The sequence below is a fragment of the Thunnus maccoyii genome, chromosome 11, assembly GCF_910596095.1.
Source record: "Thunnus maccoyii chromosome 11, fThuMac1.1, whole genome shotgun sequence".
In the NCBI taxonomy this organism is placed as follows: Eukaryota; Metazoa; Chordata; class Actinopteri; order Scombriformes; family Scombridae; genus Thunnus; species Thunnus maccoyii.
Genome location: NC_056543.1, coordinates 19576341 through 19599008, shown reverse-complemented (window position 1 = coordinate 19599008; position 22668 = coordinate 19576341). Strand labels below are relative to the sequence as shown.

The window sequence follows — 22668 nt, the reverse complement described above, 5'->3', positions numbered from 1 at the left end:
CATCAGTGTTTTAGGTTTTATCACTTGCATCCCAGCTATCTAACATTACAGAATTGACAGATTATGAAAAGCTGGTGTATTCTGGTGTAGGTTATGTTTTCAGGATGAATAACATGATAAGCGGTTTAACAAACCGTTTGAGCGCAAGAGCGCACAAAGTCCTGGTAAATTATTGATATTTTTTGGGACATCTTTTTTGTAGGTAGGTCAACATCTTTTGGGGGGGGGGGGGATGATGTATCTCGGCATGATGCTCCAGTGAGCTGATTCTTTGTGCATGAAATGACTTGACATCCTCCCGACCACCGAGTGAGAGTGCGTGAGTGCGAGCGAGCGTCCACTGGGGGCGAGAGGGAGAGAGAGAGAGAGAGAGAGAGAGAGAGAGAGAGAGAGAGAGAGAGAGAGAGAGAGAGAGAGAGAGAGAGAGAATAAGCAACTTTGTTACCAGGCACAGCAGTGTCTCCTCCTGCACAGCGTGGCAAAAGAGAAGCATTTGGCAGTTATGGTTGATCAGCGTTTCTTTCATCCTCTCCGGCGCTTTAGTGACGACGAACGTGCTTGCATTGAATAGATCCGATATTTCCTATTTCGCTTTTTCTTTTTTAACGGATTAAAAATTTTAAAAAAAAAGATGCGCTGAAATACCTAAACGAGCCATCTCCATCAATGTGCGTGAGGTATGTATTTCTAGCAGGAGTTAGACAGAGATCACGCAGGCTGTCTTGTGTCTGACAAGGCGTGCACTGTGATACAGAATTCCAGCTAACCTTAATTATCATGTTATTAAACTATCAAATTGCCTTTTCAACGTCTTTACAAGCAAACGCGATATGGCTTCCCCCTCGCAGTGGATTCAGTCCATTGTGCTTATGTCTTGCTTTGACCTTGCTTTTTATTATTTACATAGCTTGAAGGAGTTGCTTTCTATCCCGCTATGTTTGAGCCATTTTAAACCAGCAGCCACACAGCCAGAAGTTACCTCTGGGTGATAGCAAATTAAGCTTTGACTCATGCAGGCTACAGCTTGTTGTGTGGAAGTTGCTTTCCTTGCAGCCTGCCTGTTTTCTACATCATCATCATCATCATCATCATCATGTGTGTCTTTTATTTCTAGATGACATTGAGGATACCTTAGCAGGACTGTGAGCATCGGCCATCATTTGCAGGAAAATGCATCTTTGGATTTCATATGTTTTGCTAAGTGCAACCTCAGTGTGCACTGTTGAGATGTTTGGCGGTTATGGAGAAATATGTCAAAGACTGTGTGCCTGTGAGGAGAGAGAGGGGATACTTACAGTGAGCTGTGAAAACAGAGGAATTGTAAGTCTCTCAGACATAAGCCCGGTGTACTTCTCCCAGTATCATCTGCTGCTTACGGGGAATCTTTTGAAAAAGCTTTCTGCCAATGATTTTGTTGAGTATAAAGGACTTACAATATTACATCTAGGAAATAATGACATATCTGAGGTTGAAGCAGGAGCTTTTAATGGACTTCAGGGATTAAAACGATTACATCTCAACAATAACAAAATTGATGCCTTGAAGGAAGAGTTTTTCCTTGGCCTTGACAGTCTGGAATATCTACAGATTGATTATAATTATATCACTCATGTGGCACCGAATGCCTTCAGCAGACTTCGACATCTGGAGGTCCTGATTCTAAATGACAACTTAATATCTACTCTGCCTGTGAACATTTTCCAGTATGTGCCATTGACTCATTTGGACTTAAGGGGGAATCAGCTGAAAGTGCTTCCCTATTCAGGTCTGCTGGAGCACATGAACAGCGTGGTGGAGTTACAGCTGGAGGAGAACCCGTGGAACTGCTCCTGCGAGTTGATTGCGCTCAAAACCTGGCTCGAGAGCATATCGTACACAGCTTTAGTCGGCGATGTTGTTTGTGAATTCCCTTTCCGGCTTCATGGGAGAGATCTTGATGAGGTTTCAAAACAGGAATTGTGCCCGAGGAGAGCCATTGCTGAATATGAGATGCCACCCCTGTCACATCTGAGCACTGATGCATACTATAGGACCACACCAGCTCTTGTCACAGCCTCCTTCACCTCATCTGGGATAGCACGGTCCTCATCAAGACCCACTAGGGGACCTCGCCAGTCAGGAAAATTAAAATCAAGACCCACTGCTCGCATCCCATCTAATAAACCACAAAATTATGGCCAAATTATTTCCTATCAAACCAAATCTCCCGTGCCTTTAGATTGCCCAACTGCCTGCACCTGCAATCTTCAAATTTCAGACCTTGGCCTGAATGTGAATTGCCAGGAGCGCAAGATCGAGCAGATCTCTGACTTAAATCCCAAACCTTACAATCCCAAAAAGATGTATCTCACAGGGAATTATATCACTGTGGTGCGTAGATCTGATTTTATTGAGGCAACTGGATTAGATTTGCTTCATCTTGGTAACAATCGAATATCTCGCATACATGACAGAGCTTTTGGCGATTTGACACATCTAAGAAGACTATACCTTAATGGGAATTTGATTGACCGTCTTACATCTGATATGTTTTATGGACTGGAAAGCCTACAATTCTTATATTTAGAATACAATGTCATTAAAGAGGTTGCCTCTGACACCTTTCAGCATGTACCCAAACTCCAGCTTCTTTTTTTAAACAATAACCTCTTGAAGACTTTACCAGTGGGCACCTTTAACGGCCTAACATTAGCCAGATTAAATCTCCGCAACAACCATCTGCGATATGTGCCAGTCAGTGGAGTGCTAGATCAGCTTACAGCACTGGTGCAAGTCGATTTGTTCGAGAATCCCTGGGATTGCTCTTGCAGCATACTGGAGTTGAAGACATGGCTAGAGCAGCTTAGCACAGGCACAGTTGTAAACAATGTCATCTGTGGTTCGCCCAAGAGGCTAGCTGGGGAGGACATGAGATACATTAAGACAGCTAATTTCTGCCCTAATAACTCTGATATACTTGCCTCCATTATCCCACCCTCTGAAGAATCATTTCCAGGCAGCACTATCACCATAGAAACATCCTTGGACTCTGACACACACTACAGTGCCATTCCTTTATCTGTGATGATTCTGGCGCTCCTTCTCATGTTCATTGTGTCTGTGTTTGTCGCCGCGGGATTGTTTGTGGCAATGAAAAAGAGACATCAGAAGAGTCAAAATGAGCAGAACAACTCCATGAATGCTTGTATTAGCTCTCTCAACATGGAATATGGCCTTTACAAAAAAGGATCCATTCCAAAAGTCAGAACATCTGCTGGACATGTATACGAGTATATTCCACCTTCCACAGAACCAACATGCAGAACTACTGCCCAAACGCCAACTGACAGAAAATCAGTGGATGGATTTAGAGACTTTGATGAGTTGAGTGGCGCTTTTCTGGGTAACTCGGATGAAGAGGCAGCCAGTAATGTACTAAGCTCGGAATACAGTGCCACTACTCCAGAGCCTCTTAACAAGCCCTCCACCCCACGCCAAGATGATCCATATTACTACAGAGATGTGCTTGAGCCTGACAAGACCACACGCTACAGCAATACGTTACCATGCAGACATACAGCACATTCATCCAGTCAGTATACCTCAGACTTTGATGCAAGGCATCAATACACACACCCAGAGAGAATACAACAGACAATACTCTATTGTGCGGCACCAAGTACTGTTTATGTGGAGCCTAACAGGAGTGAATACTGGGAACTGAAAGCAAAGCTTCATATCGATCCAGATTACCTTGAGGTTCTTGAGAAACGAACAACATTTACACAGTTTTAAAGGGACTCGGCCCCTGGACATGAGAGTGGACACATTGGTGCAATGTATCCATTTTAATCAGGAATTAGACCATGTTTAAAACAAAACAGACATAACTATTTTAACACCTTTATTAGTACAGTGCATTGTAAACTACAAAAGGCATTTATGGGAATCATGCTTTACAGGATTGAGTAATAAAAGGGAACACTGCTCATTTTTAAGTATCACTTAACACTTTATCCCTGTGGTGTTTAACAGTTTAGATTCAATTTGTAAATATGAACAAGCAGCCAGAGATTCGGGGCTCTTATGACTCATCCTATCGTGAAATACACCCTGAATTGACAATAACATGAGCTTTAACTGTTAAATTAGCTGCATTTCACAAGTGTTAATGAACCATGCAGATGATGTTCTCATCCCAGAATAAACCAGTTTTTTGTTACAGACTTATTCATGGTGACCAGTTCTGTCTTTTCAAATTTATTCAAAATGAACATGAGGCTTGATCAAATATATTCTACAAGTAAATGCATCTGTAACCATGAATTTGACCTGTGCGTAGGTGTAGACAACAGTCACCTAGCCCACACATCTGTTAGGAAATTGTGCTCCGATGAAAAATGGGGTCAGACACATTAAGCGAGGTACTTTGTCCTCCGTGATGCACAGCTCTGGGATGAAATGCAGAAATGATTAAAACAAATTCTGATATACAGCAGTATCACAAATCACTGATTATGAGGTCAGTAAATCTGTGCTCTATCGTTTGCAGATTGGGAGAGAATAACTCATGTTTCCTAAAAATATACTGAACTGACCGAGTGCATATGGGGTAATCTGTGAAAATCAGTGGTGTTCCCTCAAAGCTTCCCTCATCAAACCGATCAACTTTTGGATTATGGACACATGTTGCACTTGTATTGAGTTCAATATTAAATGTATTGTAACTATAATTGTGGATTATAAGCGCAATGTATTGTAACTGAAAGAAAATTTGCTTTAATTGTAGATCTACATCATATGTCACAAACATATGTGTAGGAATACCTTTTCGGGCATATTACATAAAAAAAACAACTTGAAAACACACTTGTTGATAATGGACAAATTGTAATAAGTAGCTTTATTTATCTGTGCCACTACCAAAGTACTTCACAGGAAATCAGCTCATAATATATGCAAACTTTGACACTCACAAGGGTTCATCAAAGCACAATCCTGTGTGACATTGCACCCTTATAACCCTTTTTCTTTATTATAAGCCTGACTACACCTACAAAATTTGTCTTCCGGTTACAATACATTTGAGTAGATTTGCAATACATTAAGAGTCAATATCATTCATATACTTCTGTCTGAAATTTAGCTGAAATTTTGTTGGCTTCAGACCCATATAAAACATTTTAAATGACTGCATATTTTTATATCAACAAGCAAATATGGAAATTAAGCATTTTTAGTATTTCTTTATTTCTTTCTTATTTTCCTTTTACAAAAAAATGCACTATTGACCTCCAGAGGTCAACAATGATGTCACTTTCTGAAATGCACAGTATGGTAACACATGTGCATATAGCCATAGTAGTAGGTTTGATAACTGCATACACAAAAGAAACACATATTAGAAAATCTTGCACTATGCATAGATATAGAGTATACTTAGACAATCTGTACAAAATGCCCAATACTCATCCCATCAATCTCCAACCAACACTCATAAACATAATATTTAATAATATTATCACATCCCATAAATGCTCATTTGAAATTTAATGCACATGAATATTCAGAGGTACTTTTGTACCACATTTTGGATAATTTGTTTTTTTCTAAAACTTAATGTATTTTTAATTCCATGTGTTTTCAGGGGAATACTGAGTGTATTAGTGTGTATTGCATTACAATGACAACTCTGTCTCATTACTTGGCATTGTTTGTCTCATCTGTATGGTGCAGTGTCCTGTAAAATCTGGCAATTTGACTTCAGTTAGCCGTTTCATTTTCTCTCTTTTTAAGAAGGGATTGATGGGTAGTGTAACAAACGTGTAAAGGCCTGCAAGAGCTTTAGCTATTAGATTGAAAAGCACAACAAATGAATGCAGCAGCTGAATGGAAAGAGTCGTCTTTATGCATAAAAATGTTCTATGCTCTGAAGCAAACTAAGCACATCATAATGCAGTCTAACCAATTTCTGGGTCAATAGTGTAAGCCAAGAAATGTGACTTTCCCTGAGAGTTTAATAGACAGTAAATTCACATCATATGCAGTATTATGCACTGAACCTGTCATCTTAACTCAGCTAATTAGAGGACATGGTGTATCTGGACCCTGTCTGCATGTCACCACATATTACACTACAGCATTAGTCATGCTGTTTATCAAGAATACAGTCTTGGTTTGTTGCCTTTCACATGTTCAGAGTCATTTTGTGATTATATTGTCACTTGACTTGTCTCTGCTCTTTGGAAATTCATCTGATCAAATGAAATTAAATCTACACAGCGAAGCATGATGTAAACCTGCACAGGTTTGTACATTAAAATGTGTTACATGTGGAATTTTTTAAATCAGTATATTGCTGTGAACTTTGTGGTGAAAACACTGTAAACCTGTAAAACATACAGGTACACACACAATTATTTTTTATTTTTTATTTTTTTATTGTGAACAGTGGCTGACATTTAGTTAACTGTTTCAGTTCTCAAATTGATAATTCTTTTTAAATGTGTGGTAAATTTTGTACAACCAAACTACATGCAAGTAGATGAGTGAATAGCACATCACAAAAGGGCAAATAAGGTAGCTTGCCATTGCATTTAGAGAAAATCCTACTAAGATCACTTTTAACATTGTATTTGTTATGATGTTTCTTTACATTTGTAACAATCTTGCAAAGGCAACTGTGTAATGGAAACGCAGTATTTACTGTATATAACAGATATATATGTTTTTTTCCAGCTTTTTGTAAGTAATAACCAAAAGCAGATTTTGTTTTTCTCACGTAAGACTGATAATCCAAAAATATGTTCAATTGAAATGTGACTTTTCTGTGTATATGTGCAAATGTTTAATTTGCAAAGAAGAAGAGATCAAGTCAGTGTCTTAATCTTATTCAGATTCTTGCTTTTGTTTGGTTTTCATATGAAACAGTGATTTTCTATGTCAACCTCGGATTGTAAATAGAACACTTCATCAGCATATCCATGCAAACTTGCAGAGGCTCTGAAAAGCAAAAACCTGGTCTCTTATTGCAAAAACACAGTGCAACTAGGAATTTGTGAGGTAAATATATCTACAATGTGCTGTTTCTTTAGTTGTTAGCTGATGAATAAAAGATATGCATTCATTTGGTATACGCTTGTTTTCTGTGTCCCCCTCATCCTCTAAACCATGGTGTAGGCAGTAAATGTCATAGTGCACAGGGAGGACAGATTTTTAAATGTTGCACAAAAGCCCATTGGCATTTTTCAGAGCATTACTTAAGTTACAATATCCCATTTGAATGTTCAGATCAAGCAATTGTCACAGTTTCAATTAGGCAAATGGGAAATAACGAGTATGAATGTGTTACATAATCAACATTGGGATAGCATAGTTAGTAATTTATGACGCCTTCGTTTTACTCAGTATCACCCAAAGACATTTTGACTAAGAACTTAAATGATCAATTCTCTCATGTATAAATGAAATGATTATCTGATGCCCCAAGTGTTCAAGCAGCTGCACAAATAGCAGTAACAGAACAGGCCTACGGCCGGATTACAAAATGTGCTTATACCAAATTTTAGCTTCTTGTACACGTTTGAATTAAAAATGTTTGATTTCTCTATGGGCTCAAAATAGGGTCAAATGTATTTTAGCTGTTTATCAGCATATCTGAATGTGTGAAAACATTTCATATGAATACATTTTAATGTGTGAATATGTAAAAATGTTATGATCAAATGAATTCAAATGTTTACAGCTACGAATCAAATCTACAAATACAAATCAAACCTACAAGTACAAGTACTTTTGTCCCACATTTGAAACTTCCTCCCGAATAGCCATTGGGGATGCTCTGAAACACTGCTGACGCTGAAATCACGCTCCAACTGAACAGCCTCTCAGCCTCTGAACTTAACAATGCTCATGCCGAATTCCCTTATGAAAATGCGCAGTTCAAAATAGGCCTTGTTTGTAGACGTAAGACAAGCAACATGGATGACATTTTAAAACTAAAGTAATATTACTACGGCACCTATTTTGATGGTAAACGTGGACTTATTTTAGTAAAAATGTAACTTAAATGACTGGTTAATAAGCGATCCATCACCAGTCATCATTATGTTAAGTTGTCATTTCTTTCAATAGAATTCAGTGTTAATGTTACCATCAGCCTTGAAGCAAAAGCCTCTTACGCTGTGCTTTTTGGTGAAGTGCTGACCAGCAAATGCTCTCCCTCTGCCCGGGGACCTGCCAGCCGAACAGCTGGTGCTGAAGCTGAAGTTGGAGGCAGCAGCCAGCGCCGCTTTAACACTGACTCTAACTTACCCGTCAACAGACAGTTAAACTGAGTTTGAAATAACTCCTTGAGTGCTACTGTTGACTTAAATGGCCCCATTCACCAGTAACAGCGGATTATCTGTGAATCCAAGTTGTCTCTGATGAAAGTTTGAAAACTAACCAAGTTACTAGCCAAGTTATTTCAAACCCAACTGAAGCATCCATTGACAGGCAGCATTTCACCAAAAAGCACAGCGTTAGAGGCTTTTGCTCCAGGGCTGATGGCGAAAATGCAGCAGAGAAACATTAACTCTGAACTCCACTGAAAAAAACAACAATTGATTGGTGATGGATAGCTTGTTACATTTTTACTGAAATAAGTCCAATTTACGAACAAAACAGGTGCAGAATTAGATACTGGCTCCTAACATTACTTTATTTTTAAAATAGCATCCATGTTGCTTGTCCTACACCTACAAACAAGGCCTATCTTAAATTGTGTAATTTTATAAGGGATTTTGGCATGACTGTTATTAAGTTCAGAGGCTGTTCAGTTGGGGCGCACTGTCAGTGTTTTAGAGCATCCTCATTGGCTATTCAGGAGGAAGCGTCAAACATGGGACAAAAGTACTTGTCCTCGTAGGTTTGATTTGTACTCGTATATTTGATTCATAAAAAAAAAAACTTTTTGTGACTGCAAACCTTTGTGCAAATCTTCTTTATGCACTCACATAACACACTCAATTTCAAGCTGTACATATGCAGCCTGGCAGCAGCAGCAGTAGTGGAGTCGTTGAGGTGGAGACTCTGAAGCTGTTAGTATTCACTGGACAAAATTAAGATCATTTGATATTATATTTTATTTCAGGCGGTAAGCGTTGTTACCTAATTTGTGATTGCTGCTCAGACATGCTGTCTAATTAAACAACTTTATTACTGTTGATGAAAATTCCTCCCAAAAGCAAATTAAGACATCTGGTCCTTTTTTAGAGAAGAACCAAAGTGTCAGTAACAGTTGAGCTTAATTAATAAGAATGCTCTGTAATCAATCCAAACATTAATCTTTGAAATTAAAGAGGAATAATTAGTATTTAATGCCATCTCTCCCCTTTTCCATGAGTGGATCAAGAGCAGAATACAGAATCTCAGGTGAGTTTTGAAAACTTTACAGCAGCTGGTTACAGAGCAGCACATTACCTACAGGCTTCTATAGATTTATTTTATTGTAGCATTTATTGTGACAGTGTATGATATGTTATTTTTTAATATTAATTTTGGTCTCAGATTTATAGTTAAGTATCAATAAAATAAAATGCAAAAATCTGAGAAAAAAATCATGATCCAAGTCTGGTTTCAGGCAAGTCAGCAAATGCATATTAAGTAAAGTAAACATTATGCAGAGTCAGGCTCTTTATGTGTGTATGTGTGTGCGCACATGCGCCTATAAAATAGAAAAGAGTGATAGAGAGCAAGTACATACACACAATTATTTTGGCCATCTGACAAAAAAACACCCCAACCAAAGTTAAAACCAAACCTACGCCTTTAATTTGTTGTGTCAACTCTGATGTGCATAAAGCTGGAATGAGGTGATGTGACCTTACTGTAACTGTGTGAGCAAGAAAAACACATCTGCATGCATATGCTAGCAGACGCTTGCAGAGAAAGTATATTCTTAGCAGACATGGCTTTCTGGAAGCCTGGTATCCATGGAAACATCCAATTACCTGACATGGAAAAACAATTCCAGATCAAGAGGTACTACGTTGACACATTGTAAACTAATTTGTAACTCAGCCTTTTGACACATATGTCATTGCACTGAAATGTAAACATTGTATGCAAAAGGACTTGAGATTTATTTTTTTTTATAAGACTTGCATAACATTCATTCCCCTGCTTCCCCTGTACCTTTCAGACACTAGATCTGTGTCCATTTTAATAAGATAACTAACCACTGTGGATTGACTCATCTCGTTGTCAGATTGGTGGTGTTGTGTTGCTGAGCTGCTTGAAGACCCCAGTTTTGCTAGGGAGAAGGAAATTAGGGCAGATCTACATTATGTACGCTTGAAGAGATGTGTCAGGCAGTATGAAGACAGCATATGACTGTAAGCATTCACCAAAGGAAAAACCTTACTATCTGCTTACATCGGGCAAGCAAACACAGTAGAAGTACTACTGACTCGAGCCCACTTAATATGTCTCTGTTTCTTTCACAGTGGAGAGTAGAAAAGAATCTCACATCTGGCGACATATGTATGGCTTCCAGTCGTTACTCTCAGACTATGTTTCTGTCCCTGAAGCCTTTCCGGTCTTCTGTTTCCCTGTTTCTGTTCCTAGCAATGCTCTGTTTCTTTCTTACTCTCACTTTGTATATACATATATGCGTATGTGCTTGTGTGTGAATGAGTGTGTCTGGGTGCATAAATTATTGACTCAGAGTGTGTTCATGCTTGCCTCAAGGACTTTAGCCAAGCAACATGGCAATACCTTCATCCTCTCTTTTCGTCTTTCAATATTTTTGTTTCAAAAACATTCACAGAACTCACTATTTAGTAATAATTGATGCATTACATCTTGTGTTAAAGTGCTGTTTCCAGAGTCAGTGTTGAAGTCCACTGTGCTTGTCTGGAGTGCGTGTGTCAGAGTGATGTCCATTGTTTTAGATTGATTTGAAGAGAAATGACATGCTGCAGGAGTGGAGTAGTATATACAAACCCAGAGAGGAGGATTTGGGTTGGGGATGTGCTAAATATTGTCAGTTTATTTGCAACAACAGTATTTGTGAAACACACTAATATTTATGAGGGCTTATCCAGGCTTACGACTGCCAACCTGAGAAAAGTGACAAAATCCTCCTTCATCCTCCCATTTATAGTACTCACACTAGAAATGAGGATGATATTTTACATCAAGAAAAAATAAAAGCTTGGGCAAAAGGCAGAATAAAATATGCTGTATTTCTCTGAGATTTCCTGCCAGCATTCAGACAAATTAATAACATTCCCCAATTCAAAATGATCCAATTTGAATATCATGTTTCCCTCCTTCAGACACCAGCATCCTGTGCAGCTCTTGTGCTGCCCTGCAGAGTTGCTCATCATGCGTTAACCTCTGTTCATGCCCGATATCCACCCCTTTTATATCAGTCCCTTTCCCTCATGGCTCTTCAGCACATCAAGGGCATGTCCTTCTCTGTATCTTGGCCTGAAGTGTCACTAACTGCTATCATAGACTGACATGCTTGTTGGCCTGTCACTTATAGTGACAACAAACATGCCTAGATGGACAACATACCTTATATTTGAATGTGTTAACAAAATATGTTCAAAATCAGGGTTTTTGTTTTGGTTTTTTTTAGCTCATGGGGGATTTATTCATAAATGCAGCACACCAGCCTGATCCACTAGAGTAGTGTTTCCTCCTGATTTGAAAAAGATGTGACCTGAAAGGGCCCTGTTTGTGTTTTCTCATTCAGTTGAGAGGGAGGAGAGACACAAATCTCACAATGAAAAAGCAGCACTGCCTGAACAATAATGGTCGACTCAAGAAAGGAGGCAGCTGCAAAGGGCGTGATTTTCTGCAGAAGCAATGGCTACTGACCATTTAAACAAAACTGTATGGCAAGATTAGCAAATTAAATTTGAAGTCTAGAATTACATTAAATTGAAGATATATTTTTATATATAATTTATTATTTTGTACTATTTCATACATCTTTTTTTTTTTGAGGTGTCTTAATTTCACACATCAAGATAAACCTGATTTCAGCAGTGAAGCTGTTGAATGAAATGCTATGACGTGTGAGTGCATTATTACAGACTGTCCATGTACTGAATTTTAAATGCAGCTATTGCAGTACATTTCCTCCTTGCTGACCATCTCAGACAACCAAACTGACATCCGGAGGACAGCAGCTAACCACTCGCCCACAAATGAAATGTTCAAATGTTCTGTCTGTTCTGACAAGTAGCAGTTAATGACCAAACTTTTCTGTAGTGGGAAAGACACATTATAAGATTTATACCCCCAATATATTTCCTATAAAGCATTTTGCGTCTGCTCTAAAGTGACATTACAAATTGTATTAAATCAGTTCATTTAACAATCTTTCATTTAACAGTCCTGCGTTCCCTGTAAAGAGGTAACATTTAACTCATGATTACATGTCTGAATCAAACTGTAATGTGTTGCAATTTCACTTCAGATTGATGGTCAGTGTAAGCGATGATGGCTAAGCATAGAAAAAGGTGTATAGTGTAACAAGTGTACTCCAGGTTTTAAGAGATTTAAAAGTTTTTTTGTTTTTTTCATGATTGGCAAGATTCTAATTGAATTTTAATTTAAATGTGTGGTGTATATTGGGCATTATTGAAGTTCCTTTGGACAGATATGCAGTGCTGCACATTCAAGGCGTATCTCAGAACTTATATCATAACGCTCTAAATGGAGTTCACTGCAGCAAATACATGCAGTCACAAAGGCCTCTCATCTCACTGCTGTGCCCAGAGGTACAATACATGTAACTGTAGGTAAATGGATTATGAATGTGGTGCTCCTGCAAGATACTGAATTCACTCTGTTGTCTTTCTTTCTTTCTTTGCTGTCTACATTACCTTTTAGTTTTAATTCAGCAACACTATATATATATATATATATATATATATATATATATATATATATATATATATATATATATATATATATTAAGGTTTTTAGGGAAAATGTATAATTTCTTTTATATATTATATAATAACTAAACTACAATATTTTTGCCTTAGTGCAGTGTCAGATTTATGCGGCGACACCTACTGGATTCGGACAGTATCTTGCTGAAGGACACTGCAGCAGAATAGACACTTGAGGTGACAGGAGAACCTACTGTGACTTTCATAATCACGCAAGCTTTTGGCATCTGGTTCACTAACTTGACAGCTTCACTTTTCTTATCTCTTTTCTTATTCTTGTGTTGCCTTTTATGATGTCTTGGCACAAGTAATTGTCTATAAGCACTGTAGCAGCACTGTAGTGTGACTATTGGTCATTCTATAAAAATCATGTGTCAGTGCATCTCAGATATTTATGTACACAGCATTGCCCACAAACACTTCTTTCTGTTTAGTTGGTGGTGAGTCAGACAAGATTATATTTCAAACTTGAAGGTAACTTTTTAAGCGGTGTACAGTTCAAGGCATAGCAAGACTTTCATGTCATATTCAACTCTTGTGACAGTCTGAGGGTGTGCTGTGGTTCCTAAAAGCACTTTCCCGTGTTTCTGTCTCTCTTCACTGCGAATCTCCTTGTGGGATTTACAGCAAGCTACAATGGATCCAGACAGATGGCAAGGTGGGAGTGTGTGGTAACCATCTTCTGAACCCCAGAGAGCACTGCCATATACAAGCTGTCAAACAAATGTCTTCACCCAGAATTCTATTGGTTATAATATAATACGATCTTGACTTTGATGTTCATTTCCACAATTGTTCAGACATCCCAAAGAACTATGAGTACACTTCTACGCCAAAATACTTGTTAAGAAGTTTATGCATACAAATCCCATGTTAATTATATTGTTGTTGTGTCAGTAGAATCTTCATATCCTCCATGAATGCATCAGGGCAACAGGGCCATCAGGAATTTCCATAAAGTGAAGAAGCAAATAGGTCATGAATATCATTAATATTCAAAAAGCAGAACTTCAAAGAGTGGTAGTCCAATGCCTCAGCATTAACTACATTTGACCATTCATATCTTTCCTCATTAACCACACTCCGAAGCATTATTTGCTGAAGGCTGTGTACTGTGGGCTGGTGGCAAGTGCATCAAAACAGTTCTTTCAAGTTCCTCCTTCTGTTAAGTATCGTGCAGCTACACAATTCCTAACAGGCCAAAAGACTGAGAGGACCCTCTGCCAGAGCTCTGTATGCGTTCGGCTCTGGTAATGCTGATGAAGCTCATAGCAATTTATGTAACACATTGCTTCAGTTGTTCACTGTAATTGACAGGCTATTGTTGGTTGGCTGCCAAGATTTCCCCACATTTCCCAAAAGATATGTCAAATTTGTCCAATCAACCACTAAAAGACTTCAACAATTTTGACAAGGATTGTTTGATGTTTCTAAAAAAAAAAAAGAAAGAAAGAAAGAAAGAAATGATGTATTCCTTCAGAATAATTTGACATGATAACATACAGAAAGGTAAAAATGCAACAAATAGTGGCTTAGAAACTTCTTATGTACGTAACCTGAACATTTTGCAAGACTACTTGAAAATTAACTCACAAACAGCTGACATAAATACCATGATTTGTTAACCATTTGATGATAGTGAAAATATCCAGCAGATAATCTCAGACAGTCAGCTAATACATTTCAATATCTACAAATACCATATTGAAAGAGGGCATTACACATTCAAATTAAAGTCTTTCAGAATAATTTTACTTGATGAGCCATATTCCCAATTTTATTCAAGGCTGAAGTGAAAATATAGTATTTCTAAATTATGATGAATTTCATCTTAAGACTTGTGTTCAATTTAAGATTGTTAACCAACTCATATCTGTCTATCATGCATTATGTGATGAAAAAGAAGCCTTGTCATTTTCATGCTAGAGTGCAGCACTACAAATGTCAACACCATCAATCATGCCAAGGTGGATGGTAAACTTTCAAACCCATATTTTAATGGTTTATCCAAAAATAAAAACATATTAAATGGTATGAAATACTGTATAAAGGCATAAATCTAAGTTCACACAAACAAAGCAAACAAAAAAGGGAAAAAGTATTGCGCTTTTACCAAACATAAAACTAATGTAATATAGTTGAGGTTAGCATCAAAATGTTTCAAAACACATCAGGCCAATCAATGATGAATCTTGGTGATTGCCAGCCTTACACACTCTACACAGATCACTTTACACACTCCACTATTCACCTGTGGCACATTAGGAATATAGTAGTTAAAGCAATAGTTAAAACACTGCCTTTCAACTAAAACACATGACAAGCTAGTGGCTTAACAGTGTGTAAGTAATGTAGAGGAAAACAAGATTGACTTGTAATGACCGAAAGGCAATCTGGTTGCAGGTCTGTATTTTTTTTTTTTTTCATTGTCACAGGAAAATGTGAGTTTACCACCACAGGCGCAGACATACTGCTCCACAAGGACCCTTGAAAATACAGAACACTCTTGTGGCAACACAGTCAGGTGTAAAGTAAGTGATTGCCCTTCTGGAAAGCATGAAAAAAAGATTTTTGCATCTACTTTATAGAGCCACCGGCTGCAGCTGGGCTCACCGAGTGTGTGAGTAACCTCCTCAGAGCTGTTTTAAAGTTAAATGCAACTCTCTGTATAGCAAATTAATACAGTCGGTAGATTTAGTGATTAATGCAAAATCTTTAACGTGTGATGACAAATCAATCTCCACTCTGGTTTACAATATGAAACTCATAAGAATGTAGGATGAATTATTCAACAACACTATTTTAGATTTCACAATGTCTGTTAATAATTCATTACATATCCTGCATATTTGAAAATACCTGAGTTTGTGAAGAGGTTTACATGCATATTTATAGAATCTTTTAATTCAGAAAAAAAGAATTTAACTCAGCAATCCTGCAAAAAAAACAACCAAAAAAGCATGTTTTAAAAACCATCAGGTGGAAAACTGTTCTTTTTAAATGTTGCTCAATAAAATGCTTCAGACCTTTAAAGATGGCATTCGAATCCTAGAAGATGATAAACTTATGCAATCAAATGATAACATACAGCATTTCCTCCCCTTTAATCAGAGTGTTGATTGCAATCTTGATGGGATGGCTTCTTTTTTGTCCACAGGGAGAATTCTTCCGCTGGTTATAACACTGTTAAACTCCTCACCTAGCCACTGGCTACCAGATCAAAGCAACATCCACTCACAGGAAAACAGTCAAGCAGAGAAAAAGGTTGGTTGCTATAGCAACTTATACCACTTCTTGTATGGTCTCACACTACAATTTTATCATTAGGACAGAAGCATATTAACTACATTAATCAAAGTAAGCTCTTGCTCATAAAGCAACAACACCTGCTGTGATGATTTCAGATGGCAGCAGGAGGTTTTGTTTATGGACTCTTATTTACAGATATTACAGGCAGTTTATTAAACTTAAAGATGATGCTCTTTAGCTATGAAATTTTTATTAAGTATGACGCTAAAAATATTTCTTATTAGGCTGGTATGGTTCAGTTCAGATTATCAATCTTTGAACATTAGATTTTTTTCACGCATGTATGGATAAATCACATTTAGTCATATACATATACTGTATGTCCTTGTGCCCCTCCCAGGAGACCGAATTTCTATGGCACAGGATGATGGCAACATCAAATATTCACACTTGGATTTACCACTCTTGAAATAAGAGCGTCCTTGGAAGTCTGACATCTCCTGTATAATTAAGTTGTCCGGATTAAAGCAGGAATGGGACCTAATCAGCAGCAGGATACGTTGATAAGCATTAAGCCACAAAGACAGAAAACGGTGAAAAACCCCTTCTGATCAGAGGGTCCCATAATGCATCAATCCTGAAGAATGAGGTCAACCACTGTGGTTTTCCATACAGTCAAATCCATTAAATATGTGGGTTTGACAGCTGTGGAAACCTGCACTGGCTTAGAATGGTACAAATGCAGTAAAATGAGACAACAAAACAATGAAAAATGTCCGTCATTCTCGAAGAGTGTCATTGATTTTAGTTTGTTATTTCTGTGAATGTAAAAGAATATGAAATACAAGACAGCTTTGGAACTCTTCTGAATGTGAAAATTCCTGTTATGTTTTTTGTTGTGCTGTGTCATTCGTCCTTTTGCTGATCTTTTGATAAGTGAGCCACCCATTTTAAATGTTCCTTTCAGTTTGGTAGCAGCACTATGGCACCTACTGCACAAAAAAAATGTCCTGCTTGCACACACTCCTATCAAAATGGCCATATGTCATTATTTGTCATAAGGTGACTCAGAAAGGCCTGTTTGATTTAACGGTGTCTACTTTGTAAATGAATACCGCAGACATTACAATACTCCAACGCTCCATCAGTATTTGAATCTTCTTTTTTTTTGTTCATTGCCACTGTCATAAAATGGGAATGTTCTACAATAATGTGTAGCTGAGCACAATGTTTTGCTATGTCAAGGCAATGTGAATGTACTGTAAAATTCATCAATTATTTATGAATGGAAGTCGGAACATTGGAAAGATTTTAAATTTCTCCAGCTCTTTCATTAAACGTCTTCCCCAGCATGCCTTTTGATGATATAATGTAGTAAGGACAGAATTCATTTACAAACAGTACTGGGCGTAGTGTTCCCAAATGTGTGTTTGTTAGTGTGGTGTGTATTTGTGTCTATAATTACTCCCCTTTGCACATCTCAATACCTGATCCCTGAGTGTTCTAGATAACATAATTAACCATTACGCAACCGTTAACACATCACTTTACATTAGTCTACTAGGGTTACTAGGGTCTAATTACAGACTAAAATATGAATTCCCATTAAGAAGATTTCTGCGCCCTTAAAAGCAGGGGAAGTCGTCTGGTTTAATTTATGTTCGGAGGTCGGCAGTGCATTACTGTCTTCATTTTATGAGACAAATTCTGATTATGCTACTGCAGTATTTTGTAATTCTTTCTTACAATAAATACAACTTTTAGACCAAAAAGCTTACCCACTGAAGCTCATTACATAGAATGAAGAAACTGGTTTTTACATCAAAGGCATGTAGGATTACACTTTCATGGTTTGATGTTTGTTCCAGTTCTTGATGTTGCAATTGCTGCATCACCTCTTTGTGGCATTTTCTGTTTCTCACACAAAACGTAGAAACAACATTTTATATTCTGTTTGTTTCTTAAATTTGTCTTCCTTTGTCAAAGAGGAGCACCACTTGTATTAAACTCTAATTGGAACTGCAAACTTTAAATATAGTCACTGTTAGATTGACATTGATTAGGGAATTAAATGTCTGTTTGTTTTCAGTATTCAACTTTTTGTTTTAGTTTTTTAGTATTTCAACATTATGCTATAAAGCATATGTATAAATACACCATATATCTATTGGGATGAAACCAGAATGTTTATGACCATTGGATATGAAATTTGTTTCACAAATGTGCCTTTATAAATTTTCTACATGTCAAAATTGCGGAGCAATTTAGCACAACTTAATAAACTAAATTAAACATAGAGGGGAGACAAAACAATATTGCAATGCCATCATGTTCTTATCAAAACTGTTTTTCATGTTTTAAATAGCTTAACCATCAAATATCAGCAAAGCTGAAGGCTAAGTGCAGAACTAAGTGAAACATAGTTCTGCACCTGACTGGGCTGGCATCCACATTTACAAAAAAAAAAATTCAATTTGATCTTGTTGATATTTTTATATTTAGACATTTTTATTTTAGATATCTCACATTTTGTTTTCCCTTCACATCACTTTACCAAGCTGGAAAACAGATCCTTGTCAGTACATACAACATTATCAATGTATTTTCCTATTAGGTTCTCAAGAAGTTTCAAGGATCATCATGCCATTGGTATCTTTTTGGTGATAACATGCTCTTTAATATAAGTATACTAAAGAGTATATTTTGCTCTTAATTATATACTTGAACATTTATTTAAAATCCTGAAAGTGCTCTGTATCTGGTGCACTAGGTTTTTGTTAAAGGATGTCACAGATCCATGCTAAAAATCCAACTCCTGTTTATTGCAACTGTTTCTCCTCTTCTCCCATCCTGCACAGTAAACATCCTGAATCTTGACATGACAGACTGAGAGTTTCAATGCAGTAATTTAGTCCTTGTTGAACTGTTTTAGGTCAATTGAAAGATGATATTCGTGACCCCACATAATATCCAGGAGGAAAACACTCTGAAGCTCTCAAAAGAAGCTTGACAGACCTTGTAGGCATCCTTGTGCATCCCTTAGGAGTGGGAAGTAGTGTTTTCTATGTTCAAAGCTGCACACAAGATTCTCAGTGGTGTATGTTGCTTATGTGTCCATTTATTATAATAAAGCTGCACTAATAAATAGTTTATATTAACAAAGGAAAAAATGAAACCTGTTATGTGATAAGTTTACCTTGTAGTAATAAACACATAATTACCATCCAACTCTGCAGTCCCCCTCCACTATATGGAGTGTTTAAGCATCCTTCTGCTCATTGTTTTGGTTTTACAGCCTGTTTCCAGCAGCAGCAGGCAGCTGTACATAACCTGTACATATGCCAAATATAGACAGGTAAGTAACTAGCTGGTGAACATAATGAAGCATTTAGAGGCTGAAGAGTTGGATATTTCCCTCAGGAACTGGTAGAGACCAAAACAGAGTGAAAAAGAGAGTCAATATTGGATTTACATTCACCGGGTGGCCAGAAACATGACCTGAAATGCTAGTGCTGCTCTGTTGTTGCTGGATAAGCAGGTAATTGTTTGCTAACACATTTGCTTGATCAACTGTATATATTGAATTAAGTCAATTTTGTGTTTACAGCTTGTTGTGCTGCCTCCAACTGGCCAAAAACTGATAAATGCAGGTTTAAAGTTATAATCCTTAAGATTTCAGTCCTGGTTGATTTTGTGTATCATGCATCAACCACTGATGCATGATACACAGCAGTGATTTTTGACACCAGCCTTTGTCTTTGGCCTTACGTCCATCCATCATGTACATCCATAATTTCCTGTGAATGTGTGTAGTCAATATGAATCCCACAGAAAGGATAAGCAATTACAGTGTGCCAATACACAGAATGGCTTTTGCACAAATGCAATCAAAAATGGGATTTGATCTAGCCTAATGAAAAACTTAAATATTATGACTGTTATTAAGCATGTTATAGACAAGCAGTCAAACCAAAACTGACCTTGAAATGCATCCTGATATGCCAGCCAGAATTTACACGATTATGGAGTTTTATAATAGCATGACCCCTTTGCAATAGTGGAACTGTATAACAGTGACTCTGCTATACAGTAGTTTCACTTTGTTTAGTGAGCTTGCATCAATCCTGCTTTGAGCCGTAATGATCTGTGTGACCAAATAATGAGAGGGACAGCAAAATGTGGTTATGCAACACATTGCTGCTTGCACAAGTGTCATCTTGAACTTATCTCACACAGCAAGGGGAATATACATAATGCTAATTAGCATGAAAACAAAGAACTCTCCCCCTCAACATACCTTCATCTTTTACAAGCTTTCTAAAAATAGTCCCTACAATATGGTCTGGGGTATTTTTTAATTACAGCAGCATGTGCTTTAAATACTAGAATTTCTCCTTTGCAAATGTTTATTTCTGGTGAACTTTTGTTTAGGCAGCTGCATATTATCATTATTATTGTTGTTTGTGTTCAATGTTCTCTCTTCATTATGCCTTCTGGTCATGATGGATTTCTTTCATGGGCCAGTTGTTAATGTTTCTATGGATAGTATGAATTAGTTAAAACTATCATATATCAGAGGCAAGATTTTTAGACAAAAGGAAATCTCTAGCATTTTGCTGTTATGTTAAATCATGTGAAAGTATGTCAGCGCCCTGGTTCCATTAGTCATATTATATACTTCTCTATCTCTGCCATTCTCTATATTTCTATTTGTTTGTTTTTGTCAATGAGAACAGTAATAAGCCAAATCCAGCCAAATCCACTGTCTTCTTAAGGTGAAAAGGTTTATCCCCTAATATAAGAGGAACTAAAAGGCAATCTTTAACTCGGTTAAGTTAATAAAGGCTTGTCAATAGCAGCTAAGACAAGTGCTGAATGCAAACACTCCCTATCAGTTGTGTCCCACAGCAGTTGGTTTAGCAGAGTGTGTGTGTTTGGAATGTTAAAGGCAAGGATCCAGGCGTATTACTGAATGCCACCGAGGAGGTCAGAAAGCAAGTGTGGCACCGAGAGGGAGTACAGAAACATTCAAGACACTCATACTGGGAAATTGTGATGGGGATCATTTGTCGTCACTCTCCAGGCGAACGTATTTGCATATATCAGGTTAATATCAGGTTAATCTGTGACAAGTAGTAAGGGAATTGCATCTGTGTTTAATGTGACACTTGGATATGTCTGTCTCATACAATAAAGTAAATTAAAGAATTATAGCAGGCAGACAGTAGTATCTCTCTGTTGTGATAACTTAATGTTGATGCAAGCTTAGGCCACATTCAGACTGTGCTGGATTATCTTCCAGGCTGTGAAAAGCAAAAGAATTGAAATGCAAATAAGACAAGGATTACTGAGAGAGCATTCACTCTAGCAGCGCCTCTTCCATTAACTGGTGAAATACTGGCCACATTTGAAAATTGTGTCTAAACCTGATGATTATTCTCTATTTACTTACTTTGGTTTATAGCAAGTTAATTACTCATACAATAGCAAGTTCATTTCTTGTTGTGGGTGAGACATGAATAGAAGAATGATTAGCACCTTGCCTGGCAGATTACACACAATACAATATAACAACATCATAATGATCCAATCTCAGCCGATAACCATTCCCATTACTCTACACACCCCTTAATAAACTACTGTGCTGTGGCAGGCAGTCCCTATTCCCCAAACATGTTTGCCCTTGTTAGCTCCTACCTGAGAACATAATAGAACTGACACATCAGTGATAAAGGTAACCTTTTCTCTCCACATGAATATGGGATTTGCTTGGATCCCCAATGAGTTGCATTTGGATCCAAATGAGAATCTGAATCATCTCAACTTCAAAAGCATGCTTCCTGCTCATCCAGAAGTGTGAAATTTGTAGCTGCAGGGTTGGCACTGACTTGAAAGTGCCCAAATGTGAATTCTCTTTTATAGTTTTTCAGATCTCTGAAGAATAGAAAAGGTATTCATTGACTCTATACCATCTTATTGAAATGCACTCTTCTACCCTTGTGTGCTTCTCTCTTGCTTTGAGTCTCAAAATTGACTATATTATTGAAAACATAATGTAATATTGCCAAAATATGAAATTAATTTTCAGTATTGTTTACTACTTTATTTATTGTTTTTATAACCTTGTTGTAGAAACTGTTGTTCTACTGTTTATCTGAACATAGGGATGCTACTTGTAATGCAGGATTCATATTAATGTCAGTGAAATAAATTTTACAAAAATATCAAGGAGTCATGCTGGAATCATTTCATCCTTGTCAGTGAGACATACTGTGTAGTTTCCTTGGTGGAGAGTGCCGTCTGCTGGCAACCATTAAGTATAGTACATCACTCCATCTATTCATCTCCTCTCATTCTTCTTGATTAGGGAGCAATGTCAGCAGAGTAACTGAAACAACTCTTTTCCCAGCAGCTTTCTCTAGCTCCACCTGGGGGACCATCAAGTACTCCCACGCATGATGACAAATAAAGCATTCATTCACTT

The 22668-nt window shown here is 37.4% G+C and overlaps 1 protein-coding gene across 1 annotated transcript; it reads left to right on the top strand.

Moving 5' to 3' along the window:
• The first annotated feature begins 434 nt into the window (after positions 1–434).
• On the top strand, positions 435–7077 carry slitrk5b (SLIT and NTRK-like family, member 5b). Its single transcript, XM_042425531.1, has 2 exons — positions 435–677; positions 1115–7077. Exon 2 carries the CDS (start codon positions 1171–1173, stop codon positions 3772–3774), a length of 2604 nt encoding a protein of 867 aa, XP_042281465.1. The 5' UTR covers positions 435–677; positions 1115–1170; the 3' UTR covers positions 3775–7077.
• Positions 7078–22668: the final 15591 nt, after the last annotated feature.

Bases quoted from the DNA above. Each gene is read 5' to 3' on its own strand.
- slitrk5b (XM_042425531.1), top strand. From the start codon at position 1,171: ATGCATCTTTGGATTTCATATGTTTTGCTAAGTGCAACCTCAGTGTGC.